The sequence below is a fragment of the Phyllostomus hastatus genome, unplaced genomic scaffold (genome assembly GCF_019186645.2).
Source record: "Phyllostomus hastatus isolate PE091 unplaced genomic scaffold, TTU_PhHast_1.1 phas_contig_1392, whole genome shotgun sequence".
NCBI lineage: Eukaryota > Metazoa > Chordata > Mammalia > Chiroptera > Phyllostomidae > Phyllostomus > Phyllostomus hastatus.
Window position 1 is genome coordinate 1 of NW_025333589.1, and position 23,100 is coordinate 23,100.

The 23,100-nt window shown below is 40.7% G+C and overlaps 2 protein-coding genes across 2 annotated transcripts; one reads left to right on the top strand and one right to left on the bottom strand.

Moving 5' to 3' along the window:
* Positions 1-847: 847 nt before the first annotated feature.
* Positions 848-1,762, bottom strand: LOC123830188 (olfactory receptor 1A1-like). Its single transcript, XM_045856176.1, is given in 1 exon segment — positions 848-1,762. A coding segment is annotated over 1 exon segment (915 nt).
* Positions 1,763-19,513: 17,751 nt separating this feature from the next.
* LOC123830194 (olfactory receptor 1P1-like) lies at positions 19,514-20,464 on the top strand. The gene is given in 1 exon segment (XM_045856188.1): positions 19,514-20,464. A coding segment is annotated over 1 exon segment (951 nt).
* The last annotated feature ends 2,636 nt before the right edge of the window (positions 20,465-23,100 follow it).

Consider the following 23,100-nt stretch of genomic DNA (forward strand, 5'->3'; position numbering starts at 1 on the left):
GGGAGAGAGGAGGCAATTTCAGGGGAGAATGGGAAGGGTTTACAGGAATGAATTTAAAGGACACATGAACAAAAACTAAGGGGAGGGTAGTCATGAGAGGGAAGTGGGGAGGATTGGGCAGGTGGCTGGAATGGGAGTAAAAGGGAGAAAACTGTACCTGAACAATGATGAAAACAATAAAAAATAAATTAAAAAAGAATTAAAAAACCACTGTGCATGTGATTTCTGAATGGCTACTAAGTGACTTTATGACATACCACATACATGTGATGGGTGAGAAATAAAGTCAAAGCTGATTGCATCTAATCATTATCAGATTACATTTATTCATTCCTCCTCCACCAATAGTTATGTTCTTTAATGATCAACCCTGAGAAAAGTAGAGTGACGTGTTAAGCTAGCCCTTTCCCTCAGGTTTGCATGCAAAGTAGGGATGATTAAACATAAAAGTGCAAAAATGACTTTTGAATGGTGATTTATAGTCTTCAAAACCTGAAGTGCTGTGATCCTCAACCTACGACAGAGACAAGGCAGACATTATTAATTTTATTATGGAGATCTGGACACCAAGGCTCCCAAATTCTAACCTTTGCTATGCTAGTTTGTAGCAAAGCTGGGACAGATCTCAATATTCCTTGTCTGCCACTCTGCCAAAAGGAGCAATAATGTGTACAAGCTGATAATCTCAATACAATGTCTTGTCAAACTGCTATAAGATCCCAGAGAAAATGAATGTAGTAGCTGTAAAGAACAAAGGTGGCTTATCAGGTGGGGAAGACATTGGGTATGGATTTCCCAGTATATTTTAATTGGTGACTGCAGTCACCAGTGTGTAAACTCTCATTGCTTACACAGAGACTCTCTTACTGAAGAGTTTCATGTCCTGATTTCTCAGACTATAGATGAAAGGATTTAACATTGGGGTCACTGTGATGTACATCACAGTTATCACAGCATCTTGTAAGCTGTAACTGGTCAGAGGGCAGAAGTACATGCCCATGACTGTCCCATAATACAAAGAAACCACTGTGAGGTGGGAGCCACAGGTAGAGAAGGCTCTGAGCACACCCTTGGTGGATGGAACATGTAAAATGGTGGAGAAGACCTGAACATAGGAAATGATGATGCATAGCAATGGCACAGAGAAAACAGCAACCCTGAGGTACATCATCTTCACATTAAAGTGGATGTCAGAACAGGACAGCTTGAGCAAAGGGGTAATGTCACAGTAGAAATTGGCCACTTCCTGGTTGCCACAGAAGGACAGACTAGCTGTGAGCAGAGTGTTGGGGAGAGCATTGAGATTTCCAACCACCCAAGACCCAACAACTAGCAGGACACAAGTTCGTGGGCTCATAATTGTTGTGTAATGAAGTGGGTAGCTGATGGCCACTGCGTGGTCATATACCATTGCAGCCAGGATATAGCTATCTGTGTTACCCAAGGCAATCATGAAATACATCTGTGTTAGACAGCCCCCAAAGGAGATGGCATTGGTGCCCAAGAGATAGTTGGCCAGCGTCTTAGGGATGGATACAGAAGAAAAGAAGATGTCAGCAAAGGAGAGGTTAGCAAGGAGAAAATACATGGGGTTGTGAAGTCTAATGTCAGAGCGAATGGCCAAGATGATGAGCAGGTTTCCAATCAGTGTGATGGGGTAAATGAAGGGGAAGAGGATGAAAAAGAAGTCTTCCTATTCCTGCTCCCTGCTGACTGCAAGGAGGATAAAATCCAGAGTAGAGGACCTGTTATCTCCTCTCATGGATTCTTTAGCTGGAAAAGTGAGAGAAGTCCAAATTATTAATGAAGTTGCTATGTGTAATAATCATCCTCAACCACCTCTTTTGACTCCCTTATTAGTTGTGTCTAAACCTGGGTGACTAAATTCAGAAATAGGCAAATATGTTGATGTTTGTGCGGTGGGGTGGGAGGAAGAATTCTTTTTGGTCAGTAGGACTAATTGACAGTTGGGCCTGGATGCTTCTGTCCAAAAAATAATCGATCTTGAATCAGTGGTTCCCTATCTTCCCAACCCCAGCACTATCATCCAACCACCTAGGGTCTAGATGCTTTGATAGACCTCACAGTAATAGTATAAATATGTGAAAAATACAGTTTAGGGGCCCTGGCTGGCATAGCTCAGTGGATTGAGCGTGGGCTGGGAACCAAAGCATCCCAGGTTCGATTCCCAGCCAGGGTACATTCCTGGGTTGCAGGCCATAACCCCCAGCAACCTCACATTGATGTTTCTCTCTCTCTCTCTCTCTCTCTCTCTCTCTCTCTCTCTCTCTCTCTCTCTCTCTCTCTCTCTCTCTCTCTCTCTCTCTCTCCCTTCCTTCCCTCTCTAAAAATTAATAAATAAAATCTTTAAAAAATACAGTTTAGTTGCTCATTTGTTTATATATGGCATTGTCTCTGCTCTCAAGGACCTTACATCTTAATGGTGAAGTCAGAATCACATGCTAATTTTATTACACATGAAAAGGAAAGAACAGCATTTTGGAGTCTTTGAAAAACTATTCCAGGGCAAAGAAAGATCAGTGAGCACCCTACACAAGTAGAAATTTTTCCACTGACCAAACTCAGGATGAGCCCAGAACCAGCAGGTAACAGGTGTTTAACTGGCATCAAAAGATTGTAAATCAGCAAAGACCACTGGGTTAGGCTATGTCAAAACAAGACCAGTGAGTTTACTTCCCTGCTATCCCATTTTTAAACTAGATATTCACCTTTGATAGACTTTTATCTTTACTTCAAATCCTCAAATGTATATAATCATGATGTTTTTATCTTTAACCTTCTTCTACCTTTCTTTATTATTTTCTTGGCTGAATCATCCACCTCCATCATGGCTTCAGTTGCCCCTTAGTAGAATCTCAGATCTGTATCTGGGGGCTTAATCTCTTTTTTCCATATTTCCACATTCAGTCACCCTGTCAACCTGTCTGACCAAACCTCATACTCTGTGCATCCAACCTAAGTAGACTACAAATGTGTTTTGAGGAGGAGGACCATATCTTGTTCATTTTTATCTTTTCCAACAAGACTATTATGGAATAGTTCTCATTCCATGGACCAATCTGTTTGCAGTCAATACCTCTTGAATACTATGCAGGTTTATTCTATGGGTTCTCCACCTGTGAGATGTTCACAGGCACATTCACCCAATTTACTCCTCACCTACATCTGATGTTGTTGATTGTTCATTTAAAATAATTTATAAGTGCAGCATTATTTAAAATTGCTAAGATTCAGAAGCAGCCCAAGTGTCCATCAGTAGATGAGTGGATAAAACAACTATGGGACATTTACACAATGGAATTTTACTTGGCCATAAAAAAGAAAAACATTTTACCCTTTGTGATCAGTGTGGCTAGACCTGGAGAATATTATGTTATATGAAATAAGCCAGTCAGAGAAAGACAAATACCAAATGATTTCACTCATATGTGGAATCAAATGAACCAACTGAACTAACAAACAAAATAGAGACACACTCATAAATAGAGAGCAGGATGACAGCTCTAGGAGAAGTTTGGGGGTGGAAGGATGGAGCAAAAAAGGAAAAGTACTCATGGACATGGACAACAGGGTGGTGATTACTGTGGGGCAGGGAGTGGGTGGAGGTGGAAGAGGGTATAAGGGGGTAAGTGGTAATGGAAAAATACAATTAAAATAAAATAAAATAATTCATAATATTTTTTCTAATCATTGTCTCAGTGCTTCAGTTTTGACCACTATCATGTTATACCTGCAATATTGTAATGCTTTCTTAACTCCTTGACAACTGGTTCTCTCTTCTTTGATCCAACCTGAGGAATATTACTTGTGGCAGACCATCAGCTGGTTACCCTAATCCAAATCCCACTTGGGCAGTCAGCTAGACTACATTTCCCAACCTCTCTTGCATTGAGGCATTGTCATGTGACTGAACTTTAGCCAACCTACCCACAGTGTTCCAGTTCTGGCTTTTCTTCACACTGTCTTTGCCCTATTGTCAACTGATATGAATGGCCAGGAGGCAGAATGGGATGGTTGAGTCACAAGGCAGAATGAGCCTGTGTCCAAATTTTGCCACATCTAGGAGAGCCACCATGTACTAAGAAGACACATTGGAACTGTTATATAGAAAAGAAATGTTTATACTTTTTAAACAAATGTACTTTTGTGATTTATTTGTTAGTATAGTCCAGGATATCCTAAGTAATTCACTAATTTTTCCAAATAGTGCTCTATTCCATAATTGATGCAGTCATTCATCCAACCAGCAGCTCTCAGGGTCTCCCATAGTGCACATGGGGATTATACACTAGGCATAGGGAATCCAGGTAAAATTATCTTTCCCCTAATAGATGTGCCTTTTCATGTCTACATCTAAATGAATTTGGTTCTCCCTTGAAATGCCTTTTCCTATATTGCCACAGAATCATAATGTCTCAGAACTGAGAAGGTTCCACAAAAACTGAGGGCTCAGAGACTACAGTTAGTTCATCTGGTAGTAAGGAAGTATCAAATGAAGGGTGTGAGCACTCTGCAACATGTCAATTAGGCTGATATCGACAGGTCACATTTTTATTAAAAGACCTAGAAATTCTAAATGTTATAAAAGTAAAATAAAAAAGTACATGTAACCAAACATAAAAGAAAGAAATGAAAATAACTAGCTATGAGAAATAAAAAGAGTGCTCCTTTAGATAGTACTGGATGGTGTGCCTGTTGGACAGCTTCCATTTGCTCCTACAAATTCATCCTCTTTTGTCTACTCTGCTCTGCACTCTGGAAGTTGATCAGTATCAGCTCAGTGAAGGGCTGCTGTATCCTCTGGCATCTGGTTTGGTTTAGTCAATGGAGAGCTGCAGCAGAGCTGGGAGGGAGTGAAGAGAGTGAGACTGGAGAATTTTACTCCTAAAAATACTAATTTGTAGCTGCTTTATCCTTATCCTGGTAGGAGTTATAACTCCTACCAGGCAGCTGGTAATACATAGCTGTCTCTTTCTATCCCTGGGCTTTGTTAGCTCTTTTCTTCTCTCCTTCCAGGCAGATTTGGGGCTTAAAGCTCTTCCTGATGTTTCAAAACTGATTTCTGGATGATAAATGTGCTCACTGCCATGGAGGTATCATTGCTTCTAGGTTTGCTCAGTGGACAGAACAGAAAAAATACACATATGCATAGATGTGCATATATGCACACACCTCAACATCTCTCTGTTTTCATGTGCCAATCTATAGTCTATCTACTATCTAATCTATCTATATGGCTATGTATCTATCACCTTCAAAATCCATGGGTTTACATACAGACCTTCAGTCCCAGTCCAATACACAGGGTTTGCCCCAGCCTTTTCCCTTTCCATATGTAAAAATCTCCCTGGTGACAGTAAGAAAGCTGGCTTTCATTATTCACATTATAGTCACTTATTTGCTCAATCATAGAATACCAAAAGCAGATTCAGGATCACTAACCAATTCTATTATGAAAAATAAAGTTAATAACAAGAAGAAAATATGTTTTTTTACAGTTAAATATGTCATTTCTCTGAGGTACATAGTAAAAATACTATGTTCAAGAGCTACTTGGGTTAGCATTCCTCTCCCTTTTTAAATGTAGTTCTGTTATTCATTTGAAATCCAGTTAGATTTATTTGTCTATGTTTGCCTTCTGTTTGGGTTGGTTTTTCACTATTCATAATTTTATATCTATACTTGTAACTATACTTTACCTGTATCTATTTCTATGTAAATATACCCGTAGATAAAGGTTTAGGGTCTATCTAACTTGTATATCTGCCTATATGGTGCAATTTATTATCTGGTTAAATTATTTTCATCCTACTCCCACAGTATTTCCAACAAATAACATAACCACACTGAAAGGGGTGCAGGAAGAAGGAAACTAATTCTCAAACACAATACCTTTGACTAAATTCAATGGGAAACATAAACACATATACTCTAGGTATTTATTTGTTTTTTTTCCTCAGTGGTATGGGTTAACATTTCTAAGACAACTTTATGTATATTTTAAGACTGAGCCTGTCTTTTCCAGTGTTTTTCTCTCTCTTTTTAAAAGACTTTATTTATTTATTTTTAGATAGAAGAGAAGGGAGGAAAGAAAGGAAGAGAGAAACATTAATGTGTGTTTACCTCTTGAGTGTCCCCTGTTGGGGACCTGGCCTGCAACCCAGGCATATGCCCTGACTGGGAATTGAATCGGGGACTCTTTGCTTTGCAGTCCAGCACTCAATCCACTGAGCCACAGCAGCCAGGGCTCTAGTGTTTTTCTGAGTGAAGAACAAAGAAAGCACAGGCCTCAGAGATGCTTGTGGATTGGGGCTATGCTGGATCTAAGCTTTGGTCACATGTGCAGCAGCTGCAATTGAAAGACTGATGCTGGGCACTCACTCTGGGGGAGGGCAACTGCTGGTGACCCCAGAGCTGTGAGTGTGCCTGGAAGCTCACAAACCATTGTTGTCCTCCATACAAGATAACCTAATTTTAGCAGAGAACTTTTATGACAATTGAAGTGTTCCATTTCAGATATCAGCAACCAAAGGAGATATTTTTGGATGGATCATGTGGCTCTCTAGTTCAACCCCAGAGACAGGCAGTTAGCAACTTTTCTTAAAGGAAATCCCAGTACTGTTGGACCACTTCTTTCCTCCTCCCCAGTTACTGCTCCTGAGGGGATGTCAAGGCCATGGGACAATCACTGAGCTGCAAAGTCCCACAGGGCTCCTGAGAGAAACCACACTGATGCTACCTGGGAAATAAATAGCAGCAGTTCCTGTAAAGCCCAGGCCTGACACCCCAGGGTTATTCCAGAGGCCATGATATAATGAACAGAGGCCTGTCTGCTGCCCTGCCTCAACTGAGGTGCTGGAAAGGCATGGTGTGACAGAGATAGGCAACCTGGACATGAACATGATATGATGTTCATAGCTCCACATGCAGACAACCTCTGAATATGCATGCAGACTTTTCATATCCATCTCCAGTGATGTGGAAGATTGAAAAAGAGGTAATAGGTCATTGGTGGTGGTGGCAGAGAGGAGCACAGGCAGGCAGGTAAGCTCCCAGCTGGGGTGGGACAGCAGCCCCAGCACAACCCTGTGGGCAACAGCAAACACGGACCAGCATATCCCAGGTGCAGTGAGGATATGAAGGTCAGTATTTTCCATTTCTGAAGTGTCAGAATCAAGCAGGGAGGAAAAGACCTAAGCATTTAATAATGAGGGTATAACAAAAACTTGACACTGTTTGGGAGGAAAGATGATGTAAGTATGAAAGTCTTTTCTACCAGAAGACAAGAGATTCTCCCAGCAGGTAGTGGGAGCCACCAAATGAGGGGTGCAGAGAGTAGGCGACAAAGGAGGACAGACAAAGGAGGATCCCTACAGAGTGGTGTGTCTGGGAAAGCTTCGTAGACCAGAAGAGCACGTGGGATGTAGAGCTGCCCCCTAACTGTTGGGAACTGCCCTGCCTGGTATCAGAAGCTGTAACTGCAGCCAAGGCTAAGGCTGAGGGAATGACCTTGTACCATAAGCCAGCAATGAGACAAAAGCTTATCTCCCTGGCAGGAGCACCACTTCTGCTCCTTTTACTTCACCCTGCCTGGCCCTCAATGCTTGGTTGGTTAGCCAATGACAGGTAAGATTCCCCAAGGGGGGAACAATCTAAGACAGGCACGATCACATGGGAGGCCCCCAAGAAAGGATTTTGGGGGCTACAGCAAATGGGGGTGATGGACCCTCGCTCCTCGGCTTTGACATAGCCTGAGTCCTCATTGTCTGCGAATAAATCTCCTACTCTCTTGGCTGCCTTACTTCCCTTGCTCCACGTAAGCCTGAAACAATGACAAAGGGTGGTGCAGCCCTGTGTTGGAAAGGGTGGGTTCTCCGGGTGATCAGGCCTAAGAAAGAATATGTAAAATCCTGTGAAACCTGCTTTGTTTAGAATGCTCTCAATTAAATGATAAGGGTCCAAGGAAGAAGGAAGTTTGTTCCTTAAAGTGTTTACAGCTCTTTAGCTATCTGACCCTGACTCAAAATAGGCCCTTGGAGTTCCTTGTTATTTGATCCTTACTTCCCAGCAATGAGTAGTGAGCTTCACCTGAATTCCTGTGTAAACGAACCCAATAAAAGCCATTGAGGAAAAGGCTCTTGGTCTTTCTCCTTTGAGAGATCGGTCACCTTTCCTCCCCAAGCAGATCATGTCTTGGTAGACTTATTCTCATCCATGGTGGACAGGGCTCTGTGGTCGAAGCCCCCCCCACCCTAACCCAGCAGGGTGGAGGGACTGGTGACTGGAGTGTCCCTTCAGCATGACATCTTGAGGATGGCTGCAAATTTACCTTCTAGCCCCTGAGGGAACACTGAGAAATTTGGAGTCTGTGTTTAGACAGAGAAACTGCTTCCTATGGGACTGATCCTTGGTGTTAGGTGGTCTCAGTGTTGGGTGGGAACAGAGAATGTGTACTAGTCTCTGGCTCTGCATCAGGGCAAGACTATAGTTGTCACTGCTCCCAGTGGCAGACAGTATAGGGAACAGGGGCATGAGGTGACAGTGCAGATTGTTCCAGGCAGAGGGAAGGACGAGGGAGAGCATTCAGAGATGAGGACTAGGGAATGGGGTGAGGGAAGCCCATGTGTTCAAGAGGCTGACTAGTAGGGAATGTGGTGCCACTGCTTGAGCAGAGGCAGTGTCAGATTGACAGTGATGTGGAATGGACAGGTCACAGGGAGATATTCAGGCTGAGGCAGGTGCTGATGGAGGGGCCTTCCTTTCCTCTTGTCAGAGGGTACCAGTGTCTGGCAATAGGAGTGACAAGAGTAAAGAACAGATCTTAAATTGTAATGGAAAAAATACAATAAAGATTAAAAAAAAATTGGATCCAGATTTTTCTGTGTGACCTTCCTTCAGCCACTTGGAGCCTCAGTTTTCTCTTTAGCACAGGAAAATGGCAATGTCTGCTTCCAAGGGCTCTGCAGGGAGTTCCCTCTCTTTAACTCTGAGGCCCCCCAATTCGCACCCCCTCCTCATCTGGGAGGCTCTGGCAGGAACTTGCTGGGCTCAGTCTGACCATGCAGGAAATGCCCTTTACTTGGGTTGAGGGTGTTGCTCTGAGCCTGTATTCTCAGGGGTGGCCCAACCAGGCATTCAGCCTAGTGTGCCATGTCCTGCCCTGTCCAGGAGAGGGATTCAGCCTCAGATATTGCTCCATTCCAGTGTCTCTGTCCAGGCCCTATGACCCTTTCCCACCTCTGGGCTCCTGTCTGTGTGCATTTGGACGAGCTTCTGACAGCATGGAGAAAGCCCCTTTCCCTGCAGCTCTGGTCCTCTGCTCCATCCACACAAACTCTCCCCTAAGACTAAGCATCCCAGGGGTCTGCCCCATGGACAGGAGTCTGTCCCTTCATGACAACAGACCTGTGACTCATTAGAGGTAATGGAAGGAGCATTGGAAGCAGAGGTGTTGCAAGGGCTGCTCAGTTCATCTTCCCTTTCAACTCAGGAATCCTTCCTTGCACCAGTGTCTCACAGATGAGTCTTCCCTCAGTTTAAGGACAGATAGTGATGGAGACTCCCCCACAAAGACCATCACACCCCTCTTTGGATCAGGTTCCCATTCTACCTCGTGATGCTGCAAGTCTGGACACCTCTTAACACTGTTCAGACAAATTTTTCAAATGCCTTTCAGGTGGCATTATATTGCATGCATTTTTTCTGTATTATTAAATATTCTTCAGACCACATTTTACTCATGCATGAATTTCTCCTCCTTCTATCAATGCAGAGGTCCCCTTACTCTCTCCACTGTATTCCCTAGCCTCTCTGACCCCTTCTCAATGCCCTGAGGGTACCACACTTGCTTTTGCCTCAGCTCAGATGTTACTTCTTCCAGGAAGCCCTCCCAGACCAACAAAGTTGAATTGAATATCCCTTCAATGTCCTCTTGTGGCATTCTGTGTGACTCTCTATTACAATAGTTTACAAGCAAAGACCCAGTTTCCAGTCTGCTTCCACCACCCTTGGGGACAATGAAGAGAACAAGTCAGGCAAGGAACTTACTTTCATGAGGGAAAAAAAAGACCATGAACACATAAACACATAAAGAAGAGAATCTTAGCAAGCAGAGAGTGCCATGAAAAGAATGAGCATGAGAACACCATGGAAGGTAACTGGGCCCTGGGTGTGGCTTCTTAAAATACAGATGTCAAGAAGGGACTCTCTGAGGAGGAGAATTTGGGCTGAGACTTCAAAGTGGGGTTGAGTCATTTAATTGGAATTGCATTGTATTTTGGACTGGGGGATTTGAATGTTTATATTATTGAATTCTTCCCAGGTAAAAATATGGAATGTTTTTCCATTTTTCATATTTTGATTAATTTTCTTCAATGAAATTTTATCATTTTCTCCATATAGGTCCTATGTTTTACTGTTGCACTTACTCCTAAGTATTTTATAGATTTGGTTGTTGTTGCTTTACTATGAATTTATTTCTAGTCCCAGCCTGCTTTTGCAAGAATGGAGAATTTTATATATATATAATACTATATATATATATATATATATTCTTCCATTTATCTTTATTTTATTATTTTATTTTTAAATTCTATTCCATTTTCTTTTTATTTTTAAAGTATATTTTGTTGATTAGGTTATTACAGTGTCCCATTTTTTTTCTCTCCTTTATTCCCTTCCACCCAGCACCCCCACCCACCCACATTTCACCCCCTTAGTTCATGTCCATGGGTCATAGCTATAAATTCTTTGGCTTTTACATTTTCTATACTATTCTTAATCTCCCCCTGTGTATTTTGTACCCACCATTTATGCTTCTTATTCCCTGTACCTTTTCCTCCATTCTAGCCCCTCTGCTGCCTCTTCTCTGATAACCCTCCACGTAATTTCATTTCTGTGATACCATCTTGTTCTAGTTGTTTGTTTAGTTTGTATTGTTTTGGTTTTTTAATTCTTTTTAGGTTTGGTTGTTGATAGTTGTGAGTTTGTAGTCATTTTACTGTTCATATGTTTGATCATCTTCTTTTTCCCCTTTGTGAGTCTTCTCCACCCCAGCTGCCTGTCTCCACCTCTCCTACTGGTCTGGATGAATATTTCTTCTTTAACTGCTTGGTTGTCAGACTTCCATACAATTTAATTTTCTGGTAGTTCTGTGTCTTTATTTTGTTGCTGTTGTTTTGAAATTTGTTATTTTTCTTCTTTTGGTTCTTTGAGGAGGCACAATGTATCTACCTATGCCTCCATCTTGGCCAGAAGTCCTATTTATCCTTCTTTTAAAATTAAATTTATTGGCATAACATTGGTTAATAACATAACATTCAACCATACCATTCTACAATGCATCATTCATATATTGCATTGTGTGCTCATCACCCAGGGTCTAGTCTCCTTATCACCGTTTTTGACCTCCTTTACCCTCCTCATCTTCTACCCAGCTGTCCTCCCCACTGGTAACTACCATATTCTTTTCTGTGTCTTTGAGTTTTTTGGTTTGTTCCTTTGTTACTTTCTATTTTATGTCCCACATATGAGTGAAATTATATAGTTCTTGTCTTTTTCCATCTGATATTTCACTCAGCATGATGGTCTCAAAATCCATCCATGCTGTCTGAAATGGCAATATTTTATTCTTTTTTATGATTGAGTACTAATGCATTGAATATATGTACCACGTCTCCTTTATCCAATCATCTGTGGAAGGACACAGGTTGTTTTCATGTCATGGCCACTGTGAATAATGCTGCAGTGAACATAGGGGTGCATAAATCTTTATGAATAAGTGTTTTTAAATTCATCCTTCTTTGTATACATAATCTCTTTGTATCCTCACATGTTTACATGTTCCTGACATTCTGTTCACACCCAAGTAATATTGTTGAATGAATGAGTGTCATTCTATTAGCACTGGAAATGGCATCTCTTCTTGCATTGTGGGGGAGAAAGAATCTTTGAAACACCCAGGTAGTGAGAGGAAGAATCATTTTTGTGTGGTTGAAGATAAAAGCCGAGCTTTCAGATTTTGAAGGAATTGAGCTTGAATCATGATTCTACCACTTAGAAACTGTGTGGACTAGGCAAAGTATTTTTACTTAATTTGTTTGATTATCAGTGTCCTCTTATATAGATGAAGCTAATAGCTTCTATTATTTCTTTTTTGTAGATATTTTAAAAACTTTATTTTTCACAGTGAAATACCTATTAATAGCTCCACTTTACAGGCATAGAGGGGTAAGTACCTTGCTCAAATTTCAGAGTGTAGATTCATAATTGAACTCAGGCCAAAGTGAAGCCTGAATGGGCCTATTCATAGTGCTCTTGTAAAAACGGGAGATGTATGCAGAGCTCAGGGTTGTATGCCTGTGTGAACCTGACTAGTCATTGGCAAATGGTCCTTAGGAATGTCACGTATTACTAGTACTTTGAGACAAAGATTATTGAAACCAAAATTCTCCTTAGGTGAATGCTTTTCCAGTGATTTTCTAAATTTTCCTTTCCATTCTGTCATACTCCTGATTGCTATACTTGATTTTCATTTCACTGTCAGAAGTTATCCATTTTTATTGCAAGTAATCTACTTTTTCATTCATCCAAGAATTCCTTATTGCCAGTTGCCAGACATAGCTTCTATTTCATACTGTAATGTGAAGGTTAAATAAACTTTGGAAAGTATTCTTGAGAGCAAACTCTCAATATATGTTAACTACTCTTTTAAATTGTTTGGTAGATGTTCTTTGAAATTTATATGTTCCAGGATATGACAATTTATGGGTCTTTTATTTTTCAATAATTATGTGCAGAATTCAGAGGACCAATTAGATTTTCAAATGCAAAACTCTTTCCATTGTTTCTCTAGTACAATTTCCATCAGATTCATGTATTTTTCTTTAGTTTCTCTGTGGTTGTTCATGATATTACAATCCTAAATATTAAGCATAAATCCTGAAAACAATCTTTTCCACATTCCCTAAATATTATTCACACCAACCTGATGAATAATAATTTATTATTATCCAATTCTTGTGTATATACAGATTTCTCCACTGAAAAATAGCTTTTTCAGTTGGTTTATCAAAATAAGAATTTCATCTGGGACTTTGCACTGTGTCTGGTTGTTGTGAATCCTGCTATAGACCCTTCATCTCTAGCAACTCAGTGTTGCACAACAGTGACTGATTGAAGAGATTGGCCCATTCTCCTATTTCTCAAAGCTGTGTTCACTCAAAGCAGCATCAGCACAATCTGGAGTTTATTGAAATGTGGATTTCAAGTCCTGCTCCAGATTCACTGAATGCAAATCTGCATTGACTTGTGTGCCCCAGGGTGGCTTATATGCATGTTAAAGTTTAGCAGGCTCTGTGGTAGAGTATTTCATCTTCATCTACTTTTTTTCCTGTTGGAGCTAGTTTGCTCCTTGAGATCCTATGTTCCTATAAATGGAAGTTATTGCTAGCAGTTTGATTACATTGAAGTTGAACATTTTTTTGGAAAATACATCACATTATATGCTGTTCCATGATTGATTGATAGAAAGCTTAACCCCTGGATTTGTAAAATGAGAGACTGGTCCCTCCATTGTAAACTCACATTTTCCTTCTTGTGAGACTGGGAAGGAATCTGTGTGGAGTGTTTGGCATCATATAAATATCTGGTTCTCCACCAGCCATTCACCCAATGACTTTAATACCATTTAATATCGTTTTATCCCTGCCTGAATGAAGGCTTTAATGGGGCTTTAAAGTGTTCTTCATATGGATCTTAAAATCTTCTCAGGTGCTTTTCCCCTAGGTATTTTGCTTTTTTTTGGTTGCCATTGGACAGGGTGGGGCAAAAGTAGGTTGACAGTTGTTCATATGACAAACCAAACAATACAATAATTAATAAATAATAATATAAGAATAAACTCTGTGTCATGTACTCTCAACTTTAAACCTGCTTTTGCTCTCACCCTACAAATGGGTTCTTCTCTTTCATCACAACTTCCAAGTGAATGTTGTTTGTGTATATGAATGACTGATTTGTGCTGTTGATTCTAAAAGATATGAGTCTTACTGTTTTTCAGGTGATTTTCTCCAACATTATTTTCACATTTTTCATACTTATCAGGCTTTAAAATCAATTTTATATGTGCTTTATGAAGTGATTTTGGAAGTTTTCCTTCTCTTTCTGTACTCTGAATAGAAAAAGAGATTCTTTCTCTTTTTAAAAATTATTTGTTGTTGATTTTACTGTTACGGCTGTCCCACATTTTTTCCCTTTTGCTCCCCACCCCACCTAGCACCCCACAGAGCCTGAGGTCATCCCCACACCATTGTTCATGTCCATTGGTCATGCATATTAATTCTTCAGCTACTCCATTTCCTATACTGTACTTTATATCCCCCTGGCTATTCTATAACTACTTATTTGTACTTTTTATAAAATATACTATTTATTGATTTTTAGAGAGGGGAATGGAAGAAGAAAGAGAGGGAGAGAAACATTCATGTGCAACTGCTTCTTGAGCACTCCTTTCTGTGAACCTGTCCTGCAACCCTGAGAAGTGCCCTGACTGGGAATTGAACCCACGACCCTTTAGTTCACAGTCCAGTGCTCAATCCACAGAGCCACACTAGCCAGGGCTGCTTATTTGTACTTCTTAAACCCCTCACCTCTTTACCCATTCCACAACACCCTCTAAAGGTTTGGTGGGAGGTCCTGTGAACTCAGTGTCGGTGGTCCTTCTTCAGGGAGGAGCTTTTTGACGGGGATGCTAGACTGTGCTCTGGAAGTCAGTTATTTTCCACCTCTCCTGAAGGAGGATGCTGCAGTCCAATTCTTTGCATTGTGAGTGCTTCCTGTGGTAGGCCAGAGTTCCGTGTCCCTCTGCTGTCTGGGTGGACATGTTACTTGTTTTACCTATGAAGGTGAGTAGACGTGATATGTGCCAGTTTCAAGCAAAACATTTAAGAAGCATAATTAGTCCTCTCTCTCCTTTCTCCTTTTCTTTAAGAATGACATATTCCAAGAAGGACTGCTTTAATCACAGCAGAATGCAGCTTGAAATTGCTGTGTAATATAAGTGAGGAAATAAATCTTTTTTGTAATCCATTGAGACTGAGGGCAGTTTCTACCACACTATAACCAAAAGAAAAATGATTAATATGGTATATTTTGTGGAATGTAGTTGGCTCAGACTTTCTGTTTCTACCATCAAAATGCCCTCTATATCAATGATTCTGTCTCTGTTCTTCTTGCTTGCTTAGTTTGTTTTTGAGATTCAAGTATTGATAGATTTGTATTTTTGCCATTTTATTGTTCATAGTTTTGATCTTCTTTTTCTTAAATAAGTCCCTTCAACATTTCGTATAACAATAGTTTTGTGATGATGTACTCCTTTAGTTTACTCTTGTCTGGCAAGCTCTTTATCTGCCCTTAGATTCTAAATGATAGCTCTGCTTGGTAGAGCAATCTTGGCTATAGGTCTCTGTTTTTGATGACTTTGAATACATCTTGCCAATCTCTTCTGCCTGCAAAATTTCTTTTGAGGAATCAGCTGATTGTCTTATGGGAAGCCCCTTGTAGATAACTAAGTTTTTTCTTACTGCTTTTATTTTTATTTCTTAAAACCCTTCCACATGCCAACCACCCTGTGCAGTACTTTTTTTAACTTTCACATATAATTTCTTTTTATTTATTTCTTATTTGTTTTAAATGATCTTATTGTTGTTCAATTACAGTTGTCTGCATTTACCCCCCTACCACTCCCCCTACCCCAACCATCCCCACTTCCCTCCCCTGCTTCCACCCCTCCTCGGTTTTGTCCATGTGTCCTTTATAGTTGTAGCCAAAAACTCTTTCTCCCATCCCCAATTATCTACCATCCCCTCCCCTCCCCTCTGGTTACTGTCAGATTGTTCTTAATCTCAATGTCTCTGGTTATATTTTTCTTGCTTGTTTGTTTTGTTGATTATTTTCTAGTAAAAGGTGAGATCATGTGGGGGAGCTTTGCCTACAGAGGCCCCCATCCACCATGGATGAGAATAAGTCTACCAAGACAAAATCTGCTTGGGGAGGAAAGGTGGCAGATCTCTGAAAGGAGGCATGCCAAGAGCCTTTTCCTCAATGGGCTTTTATTGGGTTTGTTTGCACAAGAATACAGCTAAAGCTCATTATTCATTGTCAGGCAGTAAGGATCAAACAATAGATAACAATGAACTCTGAGGGGCTATTTTGAGTCAGGGTCTATTAGCTAAAGAGATACAAAACTTTGGGAGACAAACTCATTTTCTGCTCAGATCTTTATCATTTAATTAAGAACATTTTTAGCAAAGCAGGTTTCACAGGTTTTTAGGTATTCTTTCTTAGGTTTGATAACTGAGGGAGCCTGCCCTTTCCAGCACAGGGCTGTACCACCCTTTGTCATTGTTTCAGGTTTAAGTCAGGCAGTGGAATTTAGGCAGTCAAGAGATTAGGAGACTTCTCCCAGAAAGAATGATGACTCAGGCTTTGTCAAAGTCAAGGGGCGAAGGTCCATCACCCTCCTTTGCTGTAGCGACTCAAGTCCTTCCTTGGGGCCTCCATGTGATCGTGCCTGTCTTAGATCATTCCCCCCTTGGGGAATCTTACCCGTCATTGGCTAACCGACCAGGCACTGGGGGCCAGTTATGGATGAAGGAAAAAGAGCAGAGGAAACAATCCTGCCAGGGAGATAAGCTTTGTCTCCTTAGTGGCTTCTGGTCCTAAGGTCGCTCCATCAGCCTTAGCCTTGTGGGGTTAGAGCTTTTGAAACCAGACAGGGCAGCTCTCAACAAGATCACATGGTATTTGTCTCTTACCACATGGCTTATTTCACTTAGCATAATGCTCTCCAATTCCATCCATGCTGTTGCACAGGTAAGAACTCCTTTCTTTGTGCTGCATAGTGTTCCATTGTGTAAATGTACCATTGTTTTTTTTGATCTGTTCATTTATTGATGGCAACTTGGGTTTCTTCCAGCACTTGACTATTGTAAATGGTATTGCTATGAGAATTGGGGTGCATAGGTTGTTTTGGATTGGTGTTTCAGAGTTCTTAGGGTATAATCGTAGCAGTGGAATTGCCAGGTAAAAAGGCAGTTCCATTTTTAGTTTTCTGAGGAAATTCCATACTCTTTTCCACAGTGGCTGCACCTTTATCTTCAACATTTGGCATCTTACTTATGCTGTGTCCTGGAGGGGACATCTTTACATCCATCTTGTGTAGGACTCTCTGCACTTCCTGGACTTGCTTGTCTATTTCCTTCACCAAATTAGGGAAGTTTCCTTTCACTGTTTTTTTAAATAGATTTTCAATTTCTCTCTGTTTCTCTTCTCTTTTTGGCACTCTATGATGTAAATGTTGGACCCCTTGAAGATGTGCCAGAGGCTGCTAATACTAGTTGGCATTTTTTTTTGGATTCCTTTTTCTTCTTCTTGTTCTGATTGGTTATTTTCTGCATCCTTATGTTCCAAATCATTGATTTGGTTCTCAGTTTCATGCACTGCACTGTTGTTTCCCTGTAAGTTGTTCTTTATTTCATTAGTGTATCCTTCATTTCTGACTGGATTTTTTATGCTGTTGAGGTCCTCAATCAGTTCCTGGAGCATCCTTATACTCAGTGTTTTGAAGTTTGCATCTGGAAGATTGCTTATCTCCATTTTGTTTAGCTCTTTTTCTGGAGTTTGGATCTGTCCTTTCATTTGCACCATGTTTCTTTGTCTCCTCATTTTGGCAACCTCCCCATGTTTGTTTCTATGTATTAGGTAGAGCTGCTTTGACTTCATGTCTTAGTAGAGTGGCTTCATGCAGTAGGGTCCTGTGAGGTCCAGTAGTACAGCCTACCCTATGATCCAAGCTGAGTACTCGAGGTGTGCCCTTTGTGTGGGCTGAGTACACCCTCCTCTTGTAGTTAGCCTTGGTTTCTGTTGGCTGATCAATGGGAGGGATTTTCCTAGGCCAGTTACAGCAAGGATTGGCTGTAAACCACTGACCACCAACCTCTGCCCTTCATGGAAGATCAGCTGTGCAGGGGCATGGTGGTGGTGCTCTCATGTAGTCTATAGCTGTCCACAGGGTTTGCAGGCCCTAGGGTTTCCTTGGTGGTGCAGGCCAGAATCAGCCCACACCTGTGTTCTGCCCAAGGTCACGTTACCTAAGCTATAAAGCAATCCAAGATGGCTGCTATTTATGCTGGGCTTGGAGTTTCCAAAGTGCAGCAAAACTGTGAGTCTAGGCTGGCTGCTGCTAGTGCTTGCCCTGGGGCTCACTGAGGCCAGCTGTTGCTTGTTTGATAGGATTTAGGAAGTTGTGAAGCATGAGCCAAGACCAGCGACTCACATGGAAATATAACTTGGGTGGGCCAGTGAATTGGGTTTGGCAGAGTCTCTGGGGATCTCTAAGGTGGGTCAAACAGTGTTAGCCAGGTTGATGGAGACTCAGATATGGCATCAGCTTTCCAGCTCTGTGGAAGGAGAGTTTAGGAACAGGACAATTGCCTCTATCTACCTTAATGCCAGATACTTCAGTTTCTCCCTGTATACCACTGGTACCCTTCAAGTTGCTACCCTGGTGCTGGAGCTCTGAGGAAGGGAGTCTGAGTATGTGAATTCATGTGTGGGTTTTTTTAGAAGAACTCCTTGGGGGTCCACAAATTTCTTCCACCATCTCAATGTTTGCTTCTTTTTTTTTTGAGCTAGAAGTTGTGGGGACTTATCTTCCAAGCACTGGGACCCTGGGCTGGGGGACCTAATGTGGGGCTGGGAGTCCTCTCTCCCAAGACGTCCCTCCAGAATTTTTATCCTGCACACATGGGTGAGGGACCAGCCTGTTCTGTGTCTGCATGCCTCTCTACCAGTCTGAATGGATGTGATTTCTTTAGGTCTGTATTTGTCAGACTTTCATTCAACTTCATTTCTGATGGTTCTGAGTGATGGTTGTTCTATATTTTAGTTGTAATTTTGATGTGGTTGTGTGAAGAAGTGAGCCATATCTGCCTATGGTGTCATCTTGACTGGAAGTTCCATAGGATTTTAACATAGGCAGTTATGTCTATCTCATTAAAGTGAAAATTCTCTGGGATTAAGTAGTTATTATTGTTTTATTTACCTAGCATTCTACCAGGTCCAGAGTTGGTACTGAATATCTGTTGAATGAATGAAATAAACTCAAACTTCTCAATTCTTCTGAGAATACAGATGAAGAAAAAGGAACTACAACTAAAGGTATGTACAAAAGCAAAAAAGTATAAAGAAAGAAATCAAGAAATCTAGTTTAATTTTCTTAAATTATGTCTCTCATGCTATTTAGTATATAGCATTTAGTAGTTTTCATAAAAACATACAGTGCAAATAGTATGTGATCAATACAAATACATTAAAGTAATTCTTTTCTCTAGAGTTCAGAGAATGACACATTCATTAATAACATAGAGTGAAATATGTTTAGAGAGTTTTAAAGGGATCTCACTCCATGTCTCTTTCTCTGACTTCTAGGCATATGGCAGGAGTGAACCAGACGACTTTCTTTGGGTTCCTCCTCTGAGGACTCTCAGAGCAGCCAGAGCAGCAGCACATCCTCTTCCTGCTGTTCCTGTGGATGTATGTTTTCACTGTGGCTGGGAACCTATTTGTTGTCCTGGCCATTGGCACTGACACACATCTCCACACGCCCATGTACTTCTTCCTTGCAATCCTTTCCTGTGCAGACATCCTTTTCACTTCCACCACTGTGCCCAAGGCCCTGGTGAACATTCAATCCCAGAGCAGATCCATTTCCTATGCAGGATGCCTGGCTCAGCTCTACTTCTTGACATTTGGGGATATGGACATCTTCCTTCTGGCCACAATGGCGTATGACCGCTACATGGCCATCTGCCACCCTCTTCACTACATGATGATCATGAACCGCCAGCACTGCACCCTCCTGGTTACTGTCTACTGGACCCTTATGAGTCTTGTTGCCTTGACCCACACCTTCCTCATATTCTGGCTCTCCTTCTTCTCTGAGAAGATCATTCCTGACTTCTTCTGTGATCTGGGACCTGTGATGAAGGTGTTCTGCTCAGACACTCGGGTCAATCAGCTTGTGCTCCTCTTCTTGTGGGGAGCAGTCACTTTAATCCCCTTTATGCTCATCCTGGTCTGTTACATCCACATCTTTTTAGCCATCCTGAGGGTCCCCTCTGCCCAGGGAAGGTACAAGGCCTTCTCTACCTGTGGGTCCCACCTTGTTGTTCTTGCCCTCTGTTTTGTGACAGTGATCAGAGCTTATCTTTGCCCCTCGTCCTCATCCCCCAACTCAGTGCAAGAGGACACAGCTGCTGCTGTCATGTACACAGTGGTGACTCCCCTGCTGAACCCCTTCATTTATAGTTTGTGGAACAAGGACATGAAAGGAGCCTTGGGAAGACTTCTCAGGGGAAAAGTCTCTTTCTCATGGGGCAAGTAATGGCTGTAGAGAGACTGCAGGTGTTCTCTGTTCTGTCCAGTGAAAACCTTGACTGAAATTTATTTCTCATCTGTCTCATTTTTTAATCTCACAGTTGTCTCCTCACCACTCCCCTCCCAGGTTCCCTACAAGAATTTGATAATGTTGAGGAAAACTAAGATTTTGCATTGTGCTTTAAAGTTAATCTGTTAAGAGTTGCTTATTTACTCATTTATTTCACTTGTAATATAACTTCTGGAGAATGAATGTCTTGCAATGTTCTTAATTAAAAAATTTTGTGCAGCCTTTTATGTTATTCATCAAAACTTGATCCTGGAAGGTAGATTAATTTTAAAAATATTCAGCATGTGATGTCAATATTGGGTGTCAAAGAGTTTATAACATTAAGAGAACTACTATATTTTTTCTACAAAAATTGGAAATGATACAAATACTTATTGCCTGAAGGTTATGAGTTAAAAATATCATAATCATTAAAATAAAGCACAGTTACAATTTTGTTCTTTCTGTTTGTGTGTGATGAGAATACTTAAGATCTACCTTCTTAGACAAATTTCAAGTGTATAAATGGTATTGTTATCTATATTCACACTACTGTGCATTCAATCTTCAGAAATTGTTTTTTATTTTTGTTTAAGTATGGTTGTCTCCATTTCAACCCCCTACTCTCCCCCACCCTAGCCATCCCCACCTCCCACCCTCAATCCTATCCCTCTTTGGCTTTGTCTATGTGTCTTTTTTTTTAAACATAGTTTTTAAAAAAAGATTTTATTTATTTATTTTTAGAGAGGGAAGGGAGGGAGATAGAGAGAGAAAAAGAGAGAAACAGTGCAGTTGCTGGGGGCCATGCATGTACCCCGACTGGGAATCAAACCTGCAACACTTTGGTTTGTAGCCCATGCTCAATCCACTGAGCTATGCCAGCCAGGGCTATCTATGTGTCTTTTATAAAGGTTCGTTGACAACTATTTCCCACTTTTCCCCTGTTATGCCCTCCCACCTCTCCTCTGGTTACTATCAGTTTGTTTTTCATTAATCTTGTACAACTAATATTTGTATCCATTGACCAATATCTGCCCTGTCCTTTACATTGCTAAGAAGGCTCACAGATAATGCTGATATTGGTAGTCTAAAGCCCACACTTCAAGTAGGAAGACTATGAAGTAAGTAAAGGACCTGTAATTGGAAAATTATAGGACATTGGAGAAAGAATTTGAAGAAGGTACAAAAAATGAAAATATACATTGTTTTCATAGATGGGAAGAATTAGCATCATTAAAATATTCAAACTACCCAAAGCAATCTATAGATGCAATGCAATCCTTATCTATAGCATTCTTCACAGTGCTAAAACAACAATCCAAAAACTTATATGGAAGCACAAAAGACACCAAATAGGTACAGCAATCTTGAGAAAGAAGAAGGAAGTTGGAAGAATCACATTACCTAATATCAAAATATTCTACAAGTCCATAGTAATCAAAACAGCATGACATTGGCATAAGAACAGGCATGTAGATCAATGAATCAGAATAGAGAGCTCAGAAATAAACTGATACCTATATGGTTAACTAATATTTCACAAAAGAAGCAATGACATACAATGGGGTAAAGGCAGTCTATTTAAAAATAGTGTTGGGCCCTGGCTGGTGTAGCTCAGTGTACTGAGTACTGGCCCATGACCAAAGGGTCACTAGTTCCATTCTCAGTCAGAGCACATACCTGGCTTGCAGGCCAGATCCTCAGTGTTGGATGTGCAAGAAGCAGCCGCACACTGATGTTTTTCTTCCTCTCTTTCTCCTTTCCCTCCCCTCTCTCTAAAAATAGATAAATAACATCTTTAAAAAATAAAAAAAATGATGTTGGCATAATTGGACAGATACATGCCAAAAATGAAACTAGACCATCTTCTTACACCATATACAAGAATAAACTCAAAATGGATTCAAGATGGAAATGTAAGAGCTGAAACTATAAAACTCCTAGAAGAAAACATAACTAGTAAACATTGTCACCTTTCTATTAGCAATATTTTTTTCTGATATATCTCCTCAGGCAAGAGACACAAAAACACATAAACAAATGAGACTACATCAAACTAAAACATTTTTGCATAGCAAATAAAACCATCAACAAAATGGAAAGTCAACCTGCTGAATGGGAGAAAATATTCACTATTGATACATCTGATAGAGAATTAATATCCAAAATTTTATAAAGGAACTAATAAAACTCAATACCAATTGAACCCAAACAATTCAATTAAAACATGAGCAGAAGACCAAAATAGACATTTCTCCAAAGAGGATATAGAAATGGCCAATAGACATATGAAAAGATGCTCAACATCACTAATCATCAGAGAAATGCAAATGAAAACTTCAGTGAGATATCACCTCACAGTTGTCAGAATGGCTACCATCAGTAAGTTGACAAACAAGTATTGGTGAGGATGTGGTGAAAGGGGAATGAACCCTCATGCACTGTTGGTGGGAATGCAGATTGGTGCAGCCACTGTGGAAAGCAGTGTTGGAGATACCTCAAAAAATTAAAAATAGAACTGTTTTATGACCCAGCAATCCCACTTCTGGGAATATATCCCAAGCAATCCAAAACACTAATTTGAAAGACTATCT